Below are 21,002 nucleotides of genomic sequence, written 5' to 3'. Positions count from 1 at the left end.
TTTTAATAAGGATGCAGAAGACCTCAAGGAACTTTATTTGGAAAAACATATAGGCTGAATATACCAGGTTTTAATGTGTTTGTTTTTTTAAGGATATGATGAACCAGATATAAGAAGTGAGTGCAGAGTATGGAACAAAAACAGTGAAGTAGGCCGAGACAAAGTGTAAAAAAGTAGAGAAGTTCAGGAACATGATATACGCAAGAGGTGAAAACAAGGGTCTAAAAGTGAGAGAATATGAAGGATGCAAGAGGTGAAAGCAAAAGTCAGAAGATGAGGGAACATGAAAAATGCAAAAGATGAAAACAAGGGTTTGAAGATGAGGGAACCTGAGAGATGCAAGAGGTGAAAGCAAGAGTCTGAATGTGAGGCGACATGATAGATTCAAAAGGTGAAAACAAAAGTCTGAAGGTGAAGGAACATGATAGATGCAAGAGATGAAAACAAGAGTCTGAAGGTGAAGGAACATGATAGATGCAAGAGGTGAAAACAAGAGTTTGAAGGTGAGAGAACATGATAGATGCAAGGGGTGAAAACAAGAGTCTGAAAGTGAGGGAGCATGATAGATGCAGGAGATGAAAACAAGCGTCTGAAGGTGAGGGAACATGATAGATGCAAGGGGTGAAAACAAGAGTCTGAAGGTGAGGGAACATGATAGATGCAAGAGATGAAAACAAGAGTCTGAAGGTGAGGGAACATGATAGATGCAAGAGGTGAAAACAAGAGTTTGAAGGTGAGAGAACATGATAGATGCAAGGGGTGAAAACAAGAGTCTGAAGGTGAAGGAACATGATAGATGCAAGAGGTGAAAACAAGAGTTTGAAGGTGAAGGAACATGATAGATGCAAGAAGTGAAAGCAAAAGTCAGAAGATGAGGGAACATGAAAAATGCAAAAGATGAAAACAAGGGTCTGAAGATGAGGGAATATGAAAGATGCAAGAGATGAAAACAAGAGTTTGAAGATGAGGGAACATGATAGATGCAAGAGATGAAAACAAGAGTCTGAAGGTGAAGGAACATGATAGATGCAAGAGATGAAAACAAGAGTCTGAAGGTGAAGGAACATGATAGATGCAAGAGATGAAAACAAGAGTCTGAAGGTGAAGGAACATGATAGATGCAAGAGGTGAAAACAAGATTCTGAAGGTGAGGGAGCATGATAGATGCAAGAAATGAAAGCAAGAGTCTGAAGGTGAGGGAACATGATAGATGCAAGAGGTGAAAACAAGAGTCTGAAGGTGAAGGAACATGATAGATGCAAGAGGTGAAAACAAGAGTTTGAAGGTGAGAGAACATGATAGATGCAAGGGGTGAAAACAAGAGTCTGAAAGTGAGGGAGCATGATAGATGCAGGAGATGAAAACAAGCGTCTGAAGGTGAGGGAACATAATAGATGCAAGAGGTGAAAACAAGAGTCTGAAGGTGAGGGAACATGATAGATGCAAGAGATGAAAACAAGAGTCTGAAGGTGAGGGAACATGATAGATGCAAGAGGTGAAAACAAGAGTCTGAAGGTGAGGGAACATGATAGATGCAAGAGGTGAAAACAAGAGTCTGAAGGTGAGGGAGCATGATAGATGCAAGAAATGAAAGCAAGAGTCTGAAGGTGAGAGAACATGATAGATGCAAGAGGTGAAAACAAGAGCCTGAAGGTGAGGGAATATGATAGATGCAAGAGAGGAAAACAAGAGTCTGAAGGTGAAGGAACATGATAGATGCAAGAGAGGAAAACAAGAGTCTGAAGGTGAAGGAACATGATAGATGCAAGAGATGAAAACAAGAGTCTGAAGGTGAAGGAACATGATAGATGCAAGAGGTGAAAACAAGATTCTGAAGGTGAGGGAGCATGATAGATGCAAGAAATGAAAGCAAGAGTCTGAAGGTGAGGGAACATGATAGATGCAAGAGGTGAAAACAAGAGTCTGAAGGTGAAGGAACATGATAGATGCAAGAGGTAAAAACAAGAGTCTGAGATTGAGGGAACATGATAGATGCAAGAGGTGAAAACAAGAGTCTGAAGGTGAGGGAACATGATAGATGCAAGGGGTGAAAACAAGAGTCTGAAGGTGAAGGAACATGATAGATGCAAGAGGTGAAAACAAGAGTCTGAAGGTGAGGGAACATGATAGATGCAAGAGGTGAAAACAAGAGTCTGAAGGTGAGGGAGCATGATAGATGCAAGAAATGAAAGCAAGAGTCTGAAGGTGAGAGAACATGATAGATGCAAGAGGTGAAAACAAGAGCCTGAAGGTGAGGGAATATGATAGATGCAAGAGAGGAAAACAAGAGTCTGAAGGTGAAGGAACATGATAGATGCAAGAGAGGAAAACAAGAGTCTGAAGGTGAAGGAACATGATAGATGCAAGAGATGAAAACAAGAGTCTGAAGGTGAAGGAACATGATAGATGCAAGAGGTGAAAACAAGATTCTGAAGGTGAGGGAGCATGATAGATGCAAGAAATGAAAGCAAGAGTCTGAAGGTGAGGGAACATGATAGATGCAAGAGGTGAAAACAAGAGTCTGAAGGTGAAGGAACATGATAGATGCAAGAGGTAAAAACAAGAGTCTGAGATTGAGGGAACATGATAGATGCAAGAGGTGAAAACAAGAGTCTGAAGGTGAGGGAACATGATAGATGCAAGGGGTGAAAACAAGAGTCTGAAGGTGAAGGAACATGATAGATGCAAGAGGTGAAAACAAGAGTTTGAAGGTGAGAGAACATGATAGATGCAAGGGGTGAAAACAAGAGTCTGAAGGTGAAGGAACATGATAGATGCAAGAGATGAAAACAAGAGTCTGAAGGTGAGGGAACATGATAGATGCAAGAGGTGAAAACAAGAGTTTGAAGGTGAGAGAACATGATAGATGCAAGGGGTGAAAACAAGAGTCTGAAGGTGAAGGAACATGATAGATGCAAGAGGTGAAAACAAGAGTCTGAAGGTGAGAGAACATGATAGATGCAAGAGATGAAAACAAGAGTCTGAAGGTGAGGGAACATGATAGATGCAAGAGGTGAAAACAAGAGTCTGAAGGTGAAGGAACATGATAGATGCAAGAGGTAAAAACAAGAGTCTGAGATTGAGGGAACATGATAGGTGCAAGAGGTGAAAACAAGAGTCTGAAGGTGAGGGAACATGATAGATGCAAGAGATGAAAGCAAGAGTCTGAAGGTGAAGGAACATGATAGATGCAAGAGGTGAAAACAAGAGTCTGAAGGTGAGGGAGCATGATAGATGCAAGAAATGAAAGCAAGAGTCTGAAGGTGAGAGAACATGATAGATGCAAGAGGTGAAAACAAGAGTCTGAAGGTGAGGGAATATGATAGATGCAAGAGAGGAAAACAAGAGTCTGAAGGTGAAGGAACATGATAGATGCAAGAGATGAAAACAAGAGTCTGAAGGTGAAGGAACATGATAGATGCAAGAGGTGAAAACAAGATTCTGAGATTGAGGGAACATGATAGATGCAAGAGGTGAAAATAAGGATCTGAAGGTGAGGGAACATGATAGATGCAAGAGATGAAAGCAAGAGTCTGAAGGTGAGGGAACATGATAGATGCAAGAGAGGAAAACAAGAGTCTGAAGGTGAAGGAACATGATAGATGCAAGAGGTGAAAACAAGATTCTGAGATTGAGGGAACATGATAGATGCAAGAGGTGAAAATAAGGGTCTGAAGGTGAGGGAACATGATAGATGCAAGAGGTGAAAACAAGAGTCTGAAGGTGAGGGAATAAGATAGATGCAAGAGAGGAAAACAAGAGTCTGAAGGTGAAGGAACATGATAGATGCAAGAGAGGAAAACAAGAGTCTGAAGGTGAAGGAACATGATAGATGCAAGAGAGGAAAACAAGAGTCTGAAGGTGAAGGAACATGATAGATGCAAGAGATGAAAACAAGAGTCTGAAGGTGAAGGAACATGATAGATGCAAGAGATGAAAACAAGATTCTGAGATTGAGGGAACATGATAGATGCAAGAGGTGAAAATAAGGGTCTGAAGGTGAGGGAACATGATAGATGCAAGAGATGAAAGCAAGAGTCTGAAGGTGAGGGAACATGATAGATGCAAGAGAGGAAAACAAGAGTCTGAAGGTGAAGGAGCATGATAGATGCAAGGGGTAAAAATAAGAGTCTGAAGGTGAAGGAGAGAGTAATAAGGATAAGAGAAGAGTCATGCCAAGTCAGGCAGCAGTGGAAAGATTCAGTGAGGTAAAAAGGGAAAAGCATGTGCAAATTAGTGAGTATTTAAACTATACTACCCTGGCCCAAGTACCACTGAAATAAAGGAATGCTACCTGCTGCTTATATATCTTAAACAGACACCAACATCAATGATTGCAACTGGTGGTACCCTACAAAAATTAGTAGCTGTAGAAATTAACAGCGAGTACCCCGGGCATGAGCAAGCAACTACCAAAGAGGTAAAGACTTTTACTGCATATGAGGACTCTAAAAACTAGAGCAGCATTATTCAAAGATAATTTTTGTAAGGTTTCACCATTTCCAATCGTGTATACCTTTGTCAGGATGCCTGCCGCAGAAGCCTATTAATGAACGAAAAGTAAAACAATGAGAAGCACCTGCATAGGCATGCCAAAAAGAGTTTGTGGAAGTCAATCAAGCTTACGCATAGTACTGTAAGAAAAGCTCACTAAAGCATTTTCTACTTAATGTCGAGTCAAGCTGTATGATGTATGGTTTAACTCAAACACCTAGTTTGAGTCTGAGAGAACTAAATCTGAATCAGCAATAAGTGACAAAAAAAAACAGCTGAAAACATTAAATAATAGAGTTTGTAACTTTTAGCTCAAAACAATTGTTCTAGATTGAATGCACTGTTTTAGATTTTCTAGTTGGTCTTGCAGTTACAGTTGTTGTTTAACATAAACCCGTGAGTCCTAAATGTTTTGTAATGAACCCAAAAATTACTTGAAAACTGATTGCTAAGTATGATTCAACTCATGAATATTTCTGCAAAATAATTGCTAAGTATCATTCAACTCAAAGATGTCTCTGCAAAACTATTACTCATCTACTTGCAAAGATGAAACAAGAAATAGAGACTCACAATACTGTCATGGTCATATATCTCAATGGTAATCATAGGAGGACAGGTTTTGAGCCACTCGCCAGCGGGATACGGCAGCGTAATGTCATCTATTATTAACATCTGGTTCCATGTTGGACTGAGGGTCTCAGAGATTACCTTGAACGAGTTAGACATTTGATCAAAGAATATAACTTTAGAGTAAACAGAGTTCAAAAGTAAAGCAACTGAAACTCAGCATTTAGGTAGCTAACTGTCAAGTAAGTTCAACCTATAGCTATTGCAACAAAAATAAACCATGGAGCTAATGCTACGATAAACAAAGCAAGCTCGCTATATAGACAACTAGCTATGCTACCCGGCGTTGCCCGGGTAATGCTGGGCTACCACTTTACCACCAAGCTACACGATGTCATTGTAGCTCAGTAGTAGAGCATCCGGATAAGAAACTTGTTGATGCATTGGTCGTGAGTTCAAATCCATCAGAATACAGAATGTCAAGATTTTAATAGCTGTAGCCGGAATGCAGACAGACATACTTTGAGAAATATATATATGTATATAAAAGATAAATGAATACCAACTACCAGAGCAGCTTAGAGGCTTTACAAAGTTTTATCACTGAGAAGAAATAGTTTTCACAGCAACTAATTGCAACATACTGGCTTACAGTATAGAAAAAAACCTTGTACGATAAGCATGTATAATGATATACGGATGCAGAAAGCGCAAAAGTTTACCTTTAAGAACACTTAACACTTTAAAAAAGAGGTGTAAAAACTGAATATTTTAGATCTACTTGCAAAGCCTTCATTATACATACTGCTTTATATGTTTGTATTGAGCTTGAAATGTACACATAATAGGGATGTCAACTAGACATTAATGACAATCATCCCTAGTATTAACTAACAGAAGATTACAATTGTAAATAATCAAATTACAACGGCTTACAGATTATGTACTGTTGATCATTAACAATTCACAGGGATGATTTAGCACGATTATCAAATGTCCATACCTTTGTTTGAGCGACAAACTCTCCAAATGTCACTGTTGCGTATGGATCTGACAGACCACTAGAATCTGAACCAATCAGAGCTCTCGCTTGGTATAAGTGAGCTCTCAGCTGAAACTGGCTAGTACCTGCAGCAAGCAAACTTTCTATGAACATTCAAATAATCTTCATAACTGGTTCTAGTCTGCAGTAGATGCACTTGCTTGTATTTTAGTGAAACCTTTCGTTTTCATCAACACCACATATAATTCCTAACATTGTCAGTACAGACACTTGCTAGCACTTGTATAACTGAAACTTGTTAGCACATTTATTACAGACCCTTGTTAGCACTTGTATAACTGACACTTGCTAGCACATTTATTTCAGACTCTTGCTAGCACTTGTATTACAGACACTTGCAAACACTTTTATTACAGACACTTGCAAGCACTTTTATTACAGAAACTTGCAAGAATTTGCATTACAGACACTTGCTAGAACCTGCACTATTGCACATGCCAGCATTTTTATACATCTTAAATCTAAAAATTCAGCAGGTAGCAACTATCAGTGTGACACTTTTAAACAAAAAACCTGTGGCCCGCATATCCTTGTAGATTAAAACTAACAACAAGGCATCTTACTTGCGCAGGAAAGTGATCTAGGAATGCTGCTAGTCTTAGGGTTGCAGTCCGGAGGAAGGGAGGCATAGAACTTGTCCCTCTCTTCATTCAAACCAAGCCAAAGGATCATAGTGAGCTTAGCCTGCATCTGCCAGCCGCTTTGACCTTGAGACCGCTTGCCTGGCAGCTAAAAAAGATTTTTTTCAGTTGTATCTCACCCATCACGCTGTCAAATGGTTGCATCAGACACTGTATTTAGTGAGTTGCGATACTATATGGAAGACAAAGGTGGTTGTAAACCATAATTCACCTTTAGTGTCAGTGTTTTTAGTTTTCCACACAGTCTGCCTCTCTTCAAGTCAGCATCTGAGTACAGTATATCTCTTGCAGGTATTCGAAAGTATGCAATCCGCTTACCTGCGACCAACATCCACACAAATACATCAGGTAAGCTGTCCTGAGGCTACAAAAACAAGATTTTCCTAGCAATGGTTGATATTGAACAAGTGAGCAAATCACAAATGAGTCAGAGTTACCTGCTCATATTGATAATAATCAAAAAAGGATGGACAACCCTCTACCAATGTAGGTGGTAGTTTGCAAACAATGATGATTTGCAAAAGTGATGAAGCTTGTTGCACTGTTTTGAGGATCTGTTTAAAATGTTTACATGACAAGAACAACATGGTTAGCAATAAAATGATTGTATCAACTTTAACCTCCAATAAGTTTCAACCGATAGATACATAGATATGAACAAAGGGTCAGTAGCCGTCAGTAACAGTGTTACTCAGTATTACTATGGTTAAAAAACTATTTACACGAATACATCAGGTACTCAGATAAGAATTAAACTGCAGAACTATTTTGCCAAATGTGGTGATTAGCATATAAAAGTGCGCAACACTTAGAACATTTAGCATACAAAATAAATATAAAATTGCACCAAAGTATGGATGCGCAGGTGCATAATCAATTAGAGTAACATATACAATGTAATACAGCTAATATACAGCTTAATCAAAGAATAGATACACAAAGATACAAAATAAAGTAAACATACAGCTATATCACAAAATAAATATACAGGCGTACAATAAAGCAGATACGTAAACTGTTTTGTAGTAGAGTAGACAGATAGTTGTATCATAAAGTATATAAACAAGTGAGCGATAGAATAAATGTTCAGATACGCCATTAAATAAAAATATCCAGTTTTACCATATAATGGATAAATAAAGGTGCCAAAAAGTAGATATACAGCTGTATAATAGAGTAGACATTCAGCTGTATAATATAATAGACACTCAGCTGTATAATAGAATAGACACTCAGCTGTATAATAGAATAGACACTCAGCTGTATGATAGAATAGACACTCAGCTGTATAATATAATAGGCACTCAGCTGTATAACAGAGTAGACATACAGCTGTATAATAAAAAAGACACTCAGCTGTATAATAGAATAGACACTCAGCTGTATAATATAATAGACACGCAGCTGTGTAATAGAACAGAAACTCAGCTGTATAATAGAGTAGACATATACACTGACCTCTAATGAAAGTTTATGTATTTCATGAAGCATCTCTTGACACTGGTACAGTTTGTCCTTGAGGTTGGTCATAGTCAAAGTACTTTTGATAGTTCGAGCTCTCGAGGACATGTAGTCTAATTTGAGCTTACACACCCTCCTGGACAGAACACGAACATCTCAATGGATAGGGCAAATTATAAAACACCGCATGCAACGTGGTACATCTAAGGTTGGCAGAAAATAAGGGAAAACATTTTCAACATCACAATTACAGTAGGTGACAGTTTTTAAAAAAGATAAAAAGGCAAGGACTAATAAAAAAAAGCAAACGGTGAATTGGAAGCTTGTATGTATGTATAACCTTTTATTTTCATTGGTAAACATAAACAAAAATGATGTTTTCCGCTGCATGCCAAACAACAGGAACAAAAAAAAAGACCGAAATTCGGAACTACTGAGTGAATTGAACAATAATTGTGTTTTAAACATTGGTAAACGAATAATAAAAGTGGTGAAGCTAGCCCACCTGCGCTCCTTGTCAAGTCTTGTTGAGGAAGCTTTAGACAGTTTCCACTCATCAGAGCATTGAACACATAGACTAGCAAACTGACTGGCAACGTGAGAGAGTTTGTTCGTGGCAGCCTCAATGTCCTGCTCGCCAAGCAGGTGCTTCACATCGGTAATACCTTCAGTCTGCAGGGTGTCATAAACATTTATCATGTCACAAATTAACATATAATCTTTCTTGACTTTTGACAGTCTGCCTTGAGGACTCTGAGCAATATTTAAATTCATCTCAATTCATTTAATAAGCACTTCAATCCATGTTGAATATGCTAACACCCGGCTGAATGGGTAAACAAAGTGAGAAAAAATTTGTAGTAAGTTTGAAATAAAATACTAAGGACTAAAATGTCAATCAAAACATTGCAAAAACATTTTAATCGAGTCAGGAAATACTATTTGACGTTGCACTAAAAAACTAGCATCAAATATTTGCTTTTTAAGTTTGCTATTTCACCAAATTCTCTGGAGCAGAGATTTGCTGATAAGCTGAATGATTTAGTCATTATTAGATCTTCCACAAATTGTTATGTGTTGTGACAGATGTCGTGACACCTGTGTAGATGTTGTGACAGATGTAGTGACACCTGTGTAGATGTTGTGACCGATGTAGTGACACCTGTGTAAATGTTGTGACAGATGTAGTGACACCTGTGTAAATGTTGTGATAGATGTGGTGACACATGTGTAAATGTTGCGATAGATGTAGTGACACCTGTGTAAATGTTGTGACAGATGTAGTGACACATGTGTAAATGTTGTGACAGATGTAGTGATACCTGTGTAAATGTTGTGGCAGATGTAGTGACACCTGTGTATATGTTGTGACAGTTGTAGTGACACATGTGTAAATGTTGTGACAGGTGTAGTGACACATGTGTCAATATTGTCGCAGATAAGTTGTGACACCTTTCCATCAATAAAGAATACCACAGATTTAAATAAAAACTGATTGATGAGGGTGGCTGTGATATAAAAATATTGAGCAAAAAATGCAATCTTTGCCACAATAAATATCTGCTAATTGAATTGATAATATCCTGACCAGACTTTGAGCTAGAAAGGCGGTGAGGTTTTGAGAATGCATCCTAGCAAAGTTGTCCTCAAGCTTTGGCTGCACATATAGACACGGCTTCTTTGGAAAATCCATAAAGTACGTGTTTCTAGAAAGAATAAAAAGATCTCTACAAGATAGCCGGAGAAACTTGAGCTCATCCCTTAAAATTTAATAGCATTAATTAATAATTTTAATAGCATTAATTAATAATTTTAATAGCATTAATTAATAATTTTAATAGCATTAATTAATAATTTTAATAGCATTAATTAATAATGTACGAGGAGCATCTGTAAAATGAAAACTATAATACCCTATTACACAGAATTCGTGAAAACCTGTCGTAGAGTGATGACATCTGTGTCAGGTGCCATTACTGTACAATTTTTGACCCTGCTATAAATAACCTACTTGTCAACAGTAGCGGGCAGCGTTGGTACAGTGCTGTACGTATTTTCAGGGTGCACATCATTGGCAGAACCAGTATACAGTGGAGTTTTGTCACTGCTGTCGAATATCGGTATCTTTAAGGTGCTGTCATATCTCTGAATCTCTCTGTACTCTGCTTCTGGCAGACTCGCTGACTCTGATGAATAACCTAAAAAAATAATTTTATTTCTCAACCAGTGCAGTTGTTACTAATAGAATTTCTCTTCCATACTAGAGCTGTCAAAAGCCTCTATTGGCATCAGAGAACATGCTTCTTTGTTTTTCTTTATCAACATTTCCCATTATTACCCTATAATAGCGAAATTGTATTCACTAAAACAGTCACTCACCTCCAATTTTAAAAGATTTCATCAGAAAGTATAGATATTTTCTACCATTTAAGACTAGGTTTGTTTTAGGTGAACTGGCTGCCGGAATGTTCCAAGATTAAAATCAACAGAGCTGGATCGCAGTTAAATCGCTCAAAAGAAAAATGTTCTAAGACCTTAGCTTAGAACATGATTCTATGTCATGATCAGGACAAAAAGAGAGAACATAAGCTAGGCTATTTTAAAAAGGCAAGTTGTTAATATTTCATAAGTTTTATTGATTCATAGAAAATGGTCGAAGTTGATATAATCTGTTTCCAACAGATGGAAAACTCAGCAACGACAGCCGAGCACATTTATTGAGGGTCCGTGTTGTGTGAGTAGTGCAGGCTGCTGCTAGAAAGGATAACACATATTTTGGAGTGTAAACTTGTGTTTCAATAACAATGTGTTGACAAACTTCCGCAGTTTAGTGTTCATAGCAGTTCTTGTTTATTATCGGAAAAATTTCCATTATGGCTGTTTTATGAGTCAAGACACACAGATATAAATATACATAGAAATATACATATATACTAACCAATGCTGAGCTCAAAGTGTATTGGCTGATTTTTATATTTTTGATTAATCATGTTGGCTTCAAACAGAGTTCCAATGAGTAGCAGGTCCTTCTTAGGAGGCAGCGCTGACTACAAAGATCATTCAACGGTCATAAAGCATGCTGGGAAGATAAAATTTCTATATACACTGTACATGTATACAGTCTGTATATTCAAATATACATGTATACAGTACACATCTCTATATACATGCACACAGCGTATGCTCCTACATACATGTATGTAGTACGTATTCTCATATACATATATACAGTACTGTACATCAGAGTTTGTCTGTATTCTTTTTGTTTGTGTGACCTGTTATAGCAATAAAACCCACTTTGTACTAGATTTAAAAGCACAACCTCTAGTTCTGCAGACAGGCATTTATTCAATACACTACGCTGTCCAACTAGCTATACAATGGAATAAATTGTACACATACTTAGTTCACCTGCTAATCTTTCATGGCTTCACACTTAAAACTTCAGCCAGCCTTGCGCGTGAAGATAAATAAGCAGAAAATTATGTGACCAAACATGAAGAAAAATGCTTAAACTCTATGTGGCCAACAAAACTATTGCAATCGGTATAGAGCTGTAGTAGGCACTGCAGCAGGTAAAGTATAAATTACACAAAAGTAAACACAATACACAGAAAAACAAACACCATTTAGAATGGTAAATGTTGTATATGTTGATTAAAAATAAGTTTTCTGTACAAAAAGAATTACATTACCCGTGCAATGCTGGACATTCCACTAGTACATCTATATATAATAATACAGTATATAAATTGTAGTGTTTGTATGATGTTCATCCAGCTATAGCAATAAAGCTTTAGGAAAGACAAATCTGCTTCACGTAGGATTTGAACTCAGAACCTCCAAGTATGCAGGCTGGCGAGTTAATCCACTACATTAAGCTCTCCTTATCATTCATAATAATCTTATCTATCCTTATCGCATTGCAGGTTACAAGCTAAGTACAAACTTTATTATTATTAATTAATATTACCATTTGCTATGGTTTTTATTTTTAAAGATTTTAAAAGCCTTATAACCATTACCTATCTTTTTTAATTTGTAATTTTCAATAGGCCATTTAAATTTTAAATATGCTGTTACATGCTTCAATTTTTAATTCTTGCTAAGGGTAATCGCTAAAATCTTCAAACACTAAAAACCAATATCTCATTTTTCCGTTTGTACTAGTATCAAGTACCAATGTCGGTGTATTGAAAATTATTGTATCGTTGTAGTACAGTATAGTGTTGTATTCAACATATACACAATTTTTATTTTGTTTTCTCAGATCATATTAACTGTATAAAAAACAAATACTTTTTCATTGTAGTTGCATTGAATCACTGAACAGACTTTATCTAGCCATCACTTGCTAATTATTTCACATTTAAACACTTTTACAGTTGTTTTATTTTTTCTCTAAATTAATTTAAACTGTACAAAACACTTTTCTTATGATATGAAACTTAAAAGTTAAAAAGGTAAATGTCTTAAATGTGTATGTCAAATAAAAATCAACCTTTTGTACAAAATATTTTTGCTACCAATGCAACTCATGGCATTCAGTAACATTCCTATATACTTGTATGCAGTACTATATACTCCTAAACACTTGCAGGCAGTACATGTTCCTGTATACATGTTTGCAGTACATATTCTTATATAAATGTATACAGTACATACCTATTCCTATTTACACGTATACAGTAAATATTACTATATAAATGTACACATATTATCTTAAACCTAAGTAAGGTTTGGCTGATAGCTATTCGTTCCCAGAGTCTGGGTTTTAGAAATGTACCTCTGGGACTGCAGATATCTTGTTTCCTTCTGCTGGTTCAGATGTGTCTCCTAGCATTGCAGCTTGAGAAACAGCCTCCGTCGTTATCGCGATCAGTAGTCGACCTCTGTAGGCAATACCTACATAAGTGACAAATTACTATGACCTTACCATGACCTTACCATGACCTTGTGGCTAAAGACTCCAACAAGTCATTTAATACATTACCTCATTGTGGGCCTTTATACACACATATATGCTGATATATACAGGTAATTCTTGTTGATGCTAGCTTATGCACACATGCTCACTCGCATGTGTATATATTTGACCTATTGACCTATTTTGACCTAGTTGACCCATTTCATGCCGCAAGAACCTATGTGTATGCATACATAGGCACCTTATTACAGGCTTACTGCAAGGATGACACAACTAATAGTAGTATACTAGGAGTAAGCCAGGTGATGCTAGAGAGTTCTTTCATTTTAAATCAGCAGGTGGGGTTTTAAAAGGCTGGTTATCAGGAATCATATGGCATTTTGAACAAAATATTTTAGCAACCTGGTGGAAGACACAGAGCATATTTGTGTGTAGTTTAAATAAAATTGGGCAAAAAACATTAATACAGGTAGAATTTACACAGACTAATCAACAGACGCAAAACCACAATAATAAAGTCAAATTTATATATAAACATTTATATCTATTAGTAGCAAAAATATATTTATATGTAATAGCAATAAATAAATATATATATTTATTACTATTAGTTGGGTCATATATGTATATACTTTTATAAACAATAAACACTTAAAATCATTTCATGCCACTTTGTTTATCACATTCATTTATCTATTCTTAATTGTCAAAAAAAATTCAGCTAATTACTTATAACCCATTAATTTTTGTGAAAATGGTTAAACATTTCTAAAATTTGGTTTTTTTAACCAAAGATTCAAAGGTAGACAGCTTGATGGAAAAGATGGAGGATTGCCTTACCTTCCCCTTCTCCTGAGTTAAGGGCTCTGTGCTCGTCCAATACACTCACCTCTCTGTTTGATCCATAAAGGTTCACCCAGCAAGGACCAAACGTGGGTAAGAAACCTAAAAAACAGCACATCATCCATTAACATAGCCTATGGTTAAAGTAAGCTCGCTTACACCTATATGTACGTTTGACTATTGCTACGTGAGTAAGTTGTTTTTTTAGCAAATGATACGTTTCAGATGGACTATGGCTGCAATTGCAAGCATTGAGGTTGTATCTGTGAGGTTACATCTATGAGGTTACATCTATGAGGTTTTACTAAGGAGCTTAGCAAAGAAAAACATTCCCATACCACATTTCAAAAATTTACTTAAGAAAACCATGTTTATGTGCTCCAATGGCCTTTGTGGACAGTTTATTAAATAAAAATCAGTCACGAACACACTGAACACATACCCATGGTGCCAGTATTAGAACATACTGTACACATGCCTATGGTGCCAGTATTAGAACATACTGTACACATGCCTATGGTGCCAGTATTAGAACACACCGTACACATACTTATGGTGCTAGTATTAGAACACACTGTACACATGCCTATGGTGCCAGTATTAGAACACACTGTACACATACTCATGGTGCTAGTATTAGAACACACCGTACACATACCCATGGTGCTAGTATTAGAACACACGGTACACATACCCATGGTGCTAGTATTAAAACACACGGTACACATACCCATGGTGCTAGTATTAAAACACGCTGTACACATACCCATGGTGCCAGTATTATAACACACCGTGCACATACCCATGGTGCCCGTATTAGAACACACTGTACACATACCCATGGTGCCAGTATTAGAACACACTGTAAACATACCCATAGTGCTAGTATTATAACACACTGTACACATACCCATGGTGCCAGTATTAGAGATATTCATCAGGTCGATATAATAAGTTCCTATTATATCATCGGTTACGCTGACTTTGTCTCTGAGTTGTATTTGTACCGTGCTACAGAGAGCTGGTAGAGATTCAGTAAATGTGAGCTCCTCATTCCATACTGGAGTACACTGTCCTTTCTTCACCGATGTCTTGCACTGCGTGTTCATGACAAAATTTTTTGATGTTTTTCTTTCTTTTTTCAACTGAATGTAGCAATACATCGGATATTTTTTGAAAATTTTGATAGGTTATTACAGGTTGATAATAATAATGATAATGAAAGATAGTGCTATAAGCATTAATAAACTGAACCCTGTGCATAGTACATAGATTAAGCCCTATAAACTAGGTTGGATACACAAAACATTTATAAGAGAAAGTACAGACTTCATTGAACTCTTTATCAAGTGATATAACCAGAATTACATACCTATATACTATTTTGGTTTTATAGTTTTGTTCAAACGCTATTTAGTTTTAATAAAATGTGGATAAAATGAAAACAGTATGAAGACTATTACTGTCACAAGCCCTTGTAATAATTGCTTTTGAAGAAGCTAAACGCAAGGCAACATATGATTTATATATACATATATATATACTGGTATATGTATGTATATGTATATATATAATATATATATTATATATGCATATAATATATATTATATTAATATATATATTAATATATATAATATATGTATATTATATTTATATATACATTATAAATATAGTATATATTATATACATACTTTATCTATACCCATTACGGTGGGAGTCAAGATAGTCAATAAGATTGTGCAAAAAAACTTGGAGATACAAAGATATGCAAAAAACACTAAACTTACAGATCGTGACGATATGAAATTTGTATCAATTTGTTCTTAATCTGTTTTTTTATTCTGGTTATAATCTGTAAAAACAACACTATAAGCAACCAAAAGCTCACAAGTTTGATAAAAGGAACATTAGATATTACATAACTTGAACCTACCTTGAAACCTGCAAATGAAACCTGGACATACGGATCTACGAGGTCTTTTGTTTCGCCAGTGAAAGCCTTCTTCATATTGGCCAGTATGCCCAAGTTCATAAAAGGTAGGTCCTCAGCTCTGTATATTTTCACCTGTATTTTTGCTCTTTGCTGCTCAAACTGTCCACAACCAGGAGGCAACAACAGGTTTCTAAAAGTAGTACAGAAATGAGTAAGGAAGTAATTAGCCGCCAGTATCTAAAGCTTTCGTTTTCATAATATTGTGTGGACAACTTCTAAAGTGTCTATTTCATGAGAAGCTAAGCAGTGTTATGTCACTCCTGAAAACCCAAAAGTTAAAATAAGACTCAACATTTACACATGATTATTAAAAACAACTTCGGTGAAATTTTACGCAGTTGCCAATGTGGTAGAATGAGTGGTAAATTATACGTGAAAAAGCAGAAAATGCAAACAGATAAACAGCATGCGTCTTTTATGTGACCTTCAGGCATAGATAAGTATGGTATAAGCAACAAGCATAAATTAAACATACACTGCTTTTAAATATATCAGCATGTCTTGAGCTTTTAATTATTTTATGCTTATAATATATGTAGTATTGAAGTAGACAGACAGTACTGACTCCCTTATTACACAGGCTTATAATATATGTAGTATTGAAGTAGACAGACAGTACTGACTCCCTTATTACACAGTCTTATAATATATGTAGTATTGAAGTAGACAGACAGTACTGACTACCTTATTACACAGTCTTATAATATATGTAGTATTGAAGTAGACAGACAGTACTGACTCCCTTATTACACAGTCTTATAATATATGTAGTATTGAAGTAGACAGACAGTACTGACTACATTATTACACAGTCTTATAATATATGTAGTATTGAAGTAGACAGACAGTACTGACTACCTTATTACACAGTCTTATAATATATGTAGTATTGAAGTAGACAGACAGTACTGACTACCTTATTACACAGTCTTATAATATATGTAGTATTGAAGTAGACAGACAGTACTGACTACCTTATTACACAGTTTGATATAATAAAAATTAGCAAAAATAACTTTTTAAACTGGTTGTTTTTACTAAAAGTAGCAGAATCAAAAAATATTAACAACTTATATAGTGATTGTCTCAAGTTGAGAAACATTTGAATGGTTGATTATTGAATGGTATACTCAAGCGTTCCATAATTAATATCAGTATAAATATATTCTCTAATAGTCTGTAGACAGAAAGCAGACAACATCCCAAGTGTTTTCTAATCGAAGCATTACCAATATGAATCATATCAGACAACGCATGCAAGTGATACAAAGAATGATTCGTGTACAGTAGATGAGCATTACATACAAAAAAGACAAGTATTCAGGTACTTGCAATCTTTTATAATTGTGTCCAAATCTATGAATATAAAAACTAATACCCTTACAGTCTAGTGTGCCATAAGAGATCGTTAGGTGTATCGAAAAACGTTAGAAGTTCGATGGGTGCGGATGTTAGAGTTGTGGTCAACCAAGTCAAATGTCAACCAATATATCTTATCTCAACCTCTAACTGTGACTTTGGAGAGGCAGCCATAATTAACATGCTCGTGCAAAGAATATCAACACATGCCTGCTTCCTGACCCGTTACATTGGACAATAATAAGAAAAAATAAACATTAATGTTTAACAAGTGAATATGCATACTTTTAGTCGTTTTCATTTTCCTCTTTTATCGACAACGAACAAAAAGTTACTTACTTTTCATAATTAGCATCACCTCCAGAAGGCTTGGGAGGAGATGGTCTGGCAGCATCTTTTCCCGTGATGCTGATATTGCACTGCAGGAATCCTCGGACCTCATCAGGGAGCTGCTGCTCTTCTGGTCCAGCAGCCAATGGTGCCCACTTATGATGAATTTGGTGACCTGAACAATTTGTGTTACCAATTATATCTTTCTAAAATAACTACGAGACTATTATGATTTTCAGCTTTAAAAGAATACTGAGAAGGTAGCATTATCATTAACAAAAATAATCCACTGTTCTTAAGCATCCCAAGACTAGTCAGTCTACGTTGATATCAAAGACAGGGTAACAAACATTCTTGACTGCAAAGAAATGTTGATGCGTGTTTTCAAAGACCGTATTTAAAACCTGACACCAATGTGAGACTGAGCAAGTTTTTGTGGTTATACATACTTGTTATTTAAACTGGATAAAGACTGTGTTCTAGCGCAAATGACAATTTGATTAGATGTACTATATAGCATCAATGACAAAATTTGAGCAGAAAGCTTAGTCTAATCAAAGGTGTGTCCATTTCACTGAAAAATCTGGAAGCTCCTACTTGCTTCATTTGCAAAGATAATTATTGCAAAAAGCTACAGATAGCATTCTCTCTGCAGATATCCTCTGCTGAGAAAATAGCCTTTCTCAGCAAGCATAGCCTTTGCTGAAACAACATCCTTACTGCATATAGCCACTGCTGAGACAATATCTTTACTGTAGATAGCTACTGCTGAAACAATATATTTGCTGTAGATAACTACTGCTGAGACAATATCTTTACTGTAGATAGCTACTGCTGAGACAATATATTTGCTGTAGATAGCTACTGCTGAGACAATATATTTGCTGTAGATAACTACTGCTGAGACAATATCTTTACTGTAGATAGTTACTGCTGAGACAATTCAATATATTATATTTGCTGTAAATAGCTACTGCTGAGACCATATGTTTACTGTAGATAGCTACTGCTGAGACAATATCTTTACTGTAGATAGCTACTGCTGAGACAATATCTTTACTGTAGATAGCTACTACTGAGACAATATCTTTACTGTAGATAGCTACTGCTGAGACAATCTCTTTACTGTAGATAGCTACTGCTGAGACAATCTCTTTACTGTAGATAGTTACTGCTGAGACCATATGTTTACTGTAGATAGCTTCTGCTGAGACAATATCTTTACTGTAGATAGCTACTGCTGAAACAATATCTTTACTGTAGATAGCTAGTGCTGAAAAACATTAGTTCAGCAAATTAGTTCAGCAGCACTCTAACTCCAGACAGAATGATTGTAGTGCTGTTTAACAACAATATTTCTTAAAAAATTTGTTATTGATGAACTGTTAGATTCAGCAGTTAAGTTGGCTACTCCCCTAAACATCTAGTTTTACTGCTTGTAACTAAAGTCAATAGCATATAATCAATATAAAGGAGATTGTGCACTATGTGATGTGTCTCTCACCTGGGGATGCATAGATTGAAGACAGTTCAATCTTGAACTGTCCCAACATTTTGCCTTTCGTCAGTCGAGTTGTGTTATACACCTGCAATTTGATATAGAAGGATATACTGATTTCCAATGCCACAAAAACAGGCTAAGTAACTATGACTAGTTCAACATTCATTTTAGTAAAGAGAAGTTCTGAAGGATCTGCCATAAGCTAAAGATCGCTAGTAACAACATAAGCTGAATGTGTATAGACAGGCCACTAGACACGGATGTCTGTTTATAACCAAAACACCTCAACATTTATTAGAAAGAGAACAGGCAAAGGCTTGTTTTTTCTATAATACGTATGGTGTGTGAGAGGTAAACTAACGGTAAACTACGAACCCTGAATGAAATTTGCTGCATGTAATTAATTAAACCTCTTACAGCTTACCTCACATAGCCAGCAATACTGACAATAGAAATGATGCAGGCAAAATCATGCCTCCACTTATGCGAGTAAAGAAAGCAGATGTTCGTAAAAAAGTTTTTCAAAGTTAGCTAAGAATTTTGGTGCCACAGACTAGCCTAGCTATTCAATCACATAGCGAGCTTTATGCCTCTGGCCCCTTCTTCTGCTTGTTCATAAAATATTTTAGGCTGAGTTTCCTTTTTATCACCAGAACCAACCACCAGTTAATACGATTTCTGATAGCCAAAAGCTCTGTTTTTGTGGCCTTCACTTAATATAACTGCTAATAAAATTATCTATAAAAATGATTCTTTTCATCTGTTACATGACCTACATGTAAGTAGCCAACAGTTACCTTCACAAAATGCAGCACACTTTCATAGCACAGTATATTATAATATTGAAACAATCACTGACATCAGACATATCTTACTGTTTGTTAGTAACAATACTCAATAATATTATAATTATATTAATATTATAATATTAATACAACCCTCAACATTATTGTATTGATACAGCGAAATTATTTTTGTTTTAGAGGTAAATTATGCTTGTAATTTGGAAATGAATCGTTGTCTCATGAATCATTGCTTTTGGTGCAACTTCTGTGTGATAGCTGTTAAACTAGATTTGTTCAAAAAGCCCATCCAATCAAAATAACCTATCAAACGCAGCTATGTATATTCTTCCAGACAGGAGTTTTCTTCTCTTGTTTAAAACTACCTTCCTGGTTTATCATTAAAACTGGTCACACACAACTCCTCTAATTGCATTTCTACATGACTTCAACATCCTGACAAACAAGTTAATCTCGTTAAAGCTGTGGAGATATAGAAATATACACTGAACATGGATTAGTCACTTTGGGAACTTGAAGAGAACTATAGATTTTTCTAGATGTTCTTGTTATGTAAATTCCCATGACTAGCGCAGAGTGCGCACTGATTATGAAACTTGGAATGCACGTGTTGGGTGTTTGTATGTCTACAACGATGCATGAGTATGATCAATGTGTGTCAGTGTAGAACCAAGTTGCTTGGCACTTCTAGCAAGTGTCTGCAGATTATAGTGAAGGTCAAAGTTTGTTAAAGCAACAAAATTAAACCATATCCAAGGATTACTTTACTAGCTGATACTTTTAACAAGTTTTGATTTCAGGTCAAGAATATACTTATATTCTTAACAGCATTTTTCTATTTTCTTACAAGCTTTTAAATTTATGGAGCTAGGATTCAATGTCTTGGTACCAGGCTATACTTTCTTGCTCAAACAGGGCAGCCAGTGTGAACCACACAAAAAAGCACCAAATAAACAAATAAAGCTAATAAAAGTGATGCTGAGTCCATGTAGTCTGTATTATTGAAGCTTTGTTAGT

General features: G+C 36.0%; 2 protein-coding genes across 2 annotated transcripts in view; both read right to left on the bottom strand.

Annotated features, from left to right (window-relative positions):
• Positions 1-8,865, bottom strand: part of LOC137394604 (otoferlin-like) — a 36,731-nt gene extending 27,866 nt beyond the window's left edge. Inside the window, exons 1-7 of the mRNA XM_068081338.1 lie at positions 8,735-8,865; positions 8,227-8,365; positions 6,980-7,132; positions 6,691-6,856; positions 6,068-6,192; positions 5,068-5,205; positions 4,517-4,543 (exon numbers count right to left, since the gene is read on the bottom strand). Of these exons, the coding sequence (XP_067937439.1) occupies positions 4,517-4,543; positions 5,068-5,205; positions 6,068-6,192; positions 6,691-6,856; positions 6,980-7,132; positions 8,227-8,337 (720 nt within the window). The 5' untranslated portion in view covers positions 8,338-8,365; positions 8,735-8,865. The remainder of the gene's footprint in view (positions 1-4,516; positions 4,544-5,067; positions 5,206-6,067; positions 6,193-6,690; positions 6,857-6,979; positions 7,133-8,226; positions 8,366-8,734) is intronic.
• LOC137393995 (otoferlin-like) overlaps positions 8,354-21,002 on the bottom strand; it is a 48,528-nt gene continuing 35,879 nt past the window's right edge. Inside the window, exons 11-21 of the mRNA XM_068080711.1 lie at positions 19,186-19,267; positions 17,691-17,856; positions 15,933-16,122; positions 14,910-15,096; positions 13,997-14,101; positions 13,016-13,134; positions 11,168-11,276; positions 10,241-10,427; positions 9,818-9,935; positions 8,735-8,901; positions 8,354-8,384 (exon numbers count right to left, since the gene is read on the bottom strand). Of these exons, the coding sequence (XP_067936812.1) occupies positions 8,354-8,384; positions 8,735-8,901; positions 9,818-9,935; positions 10,241-10,427; positions 11,168-11,276; positions 13,016-13,134; positions 13,997-14,101; positions 14,910-15,096; positions 15,933-16,122; positions 17,691-17,856; positions 19,186-19,267 (1,461 nt within the window). The remainder of the gene's footprint in view (positions 8,385-8,734; positions 8,902-9,817; positions 9,936-10,240; positions 10,428-11,167; positions 11,277-13,015; positions 13,135-13,996; positions 14,102-14,909; positions 15,097-15,932; positions 16,123-17,690; positions 17,857-19,185; positions 19,268-21,002) is intronic.

This window comes from Watersipora subatra, chromosome 4, assembly GCF_963576615.1.
Source record: "Watersipora subatra chromosome 4, tzWatSuba1.1, whole genome shotgun sequence".
NCBI classification, from domain to species: Eukaryota; Metazoa; Bryozoa; class Gymnolaemata; order Cheilostomatida; family Watersiporidae; genus Watersipora; species Watersipora subatra.
The sequence above is the reverse complement of the archived record's forward strand: the minus strand, read 5'-3'. Positions and strand labels throughout refer to the sequence as shown.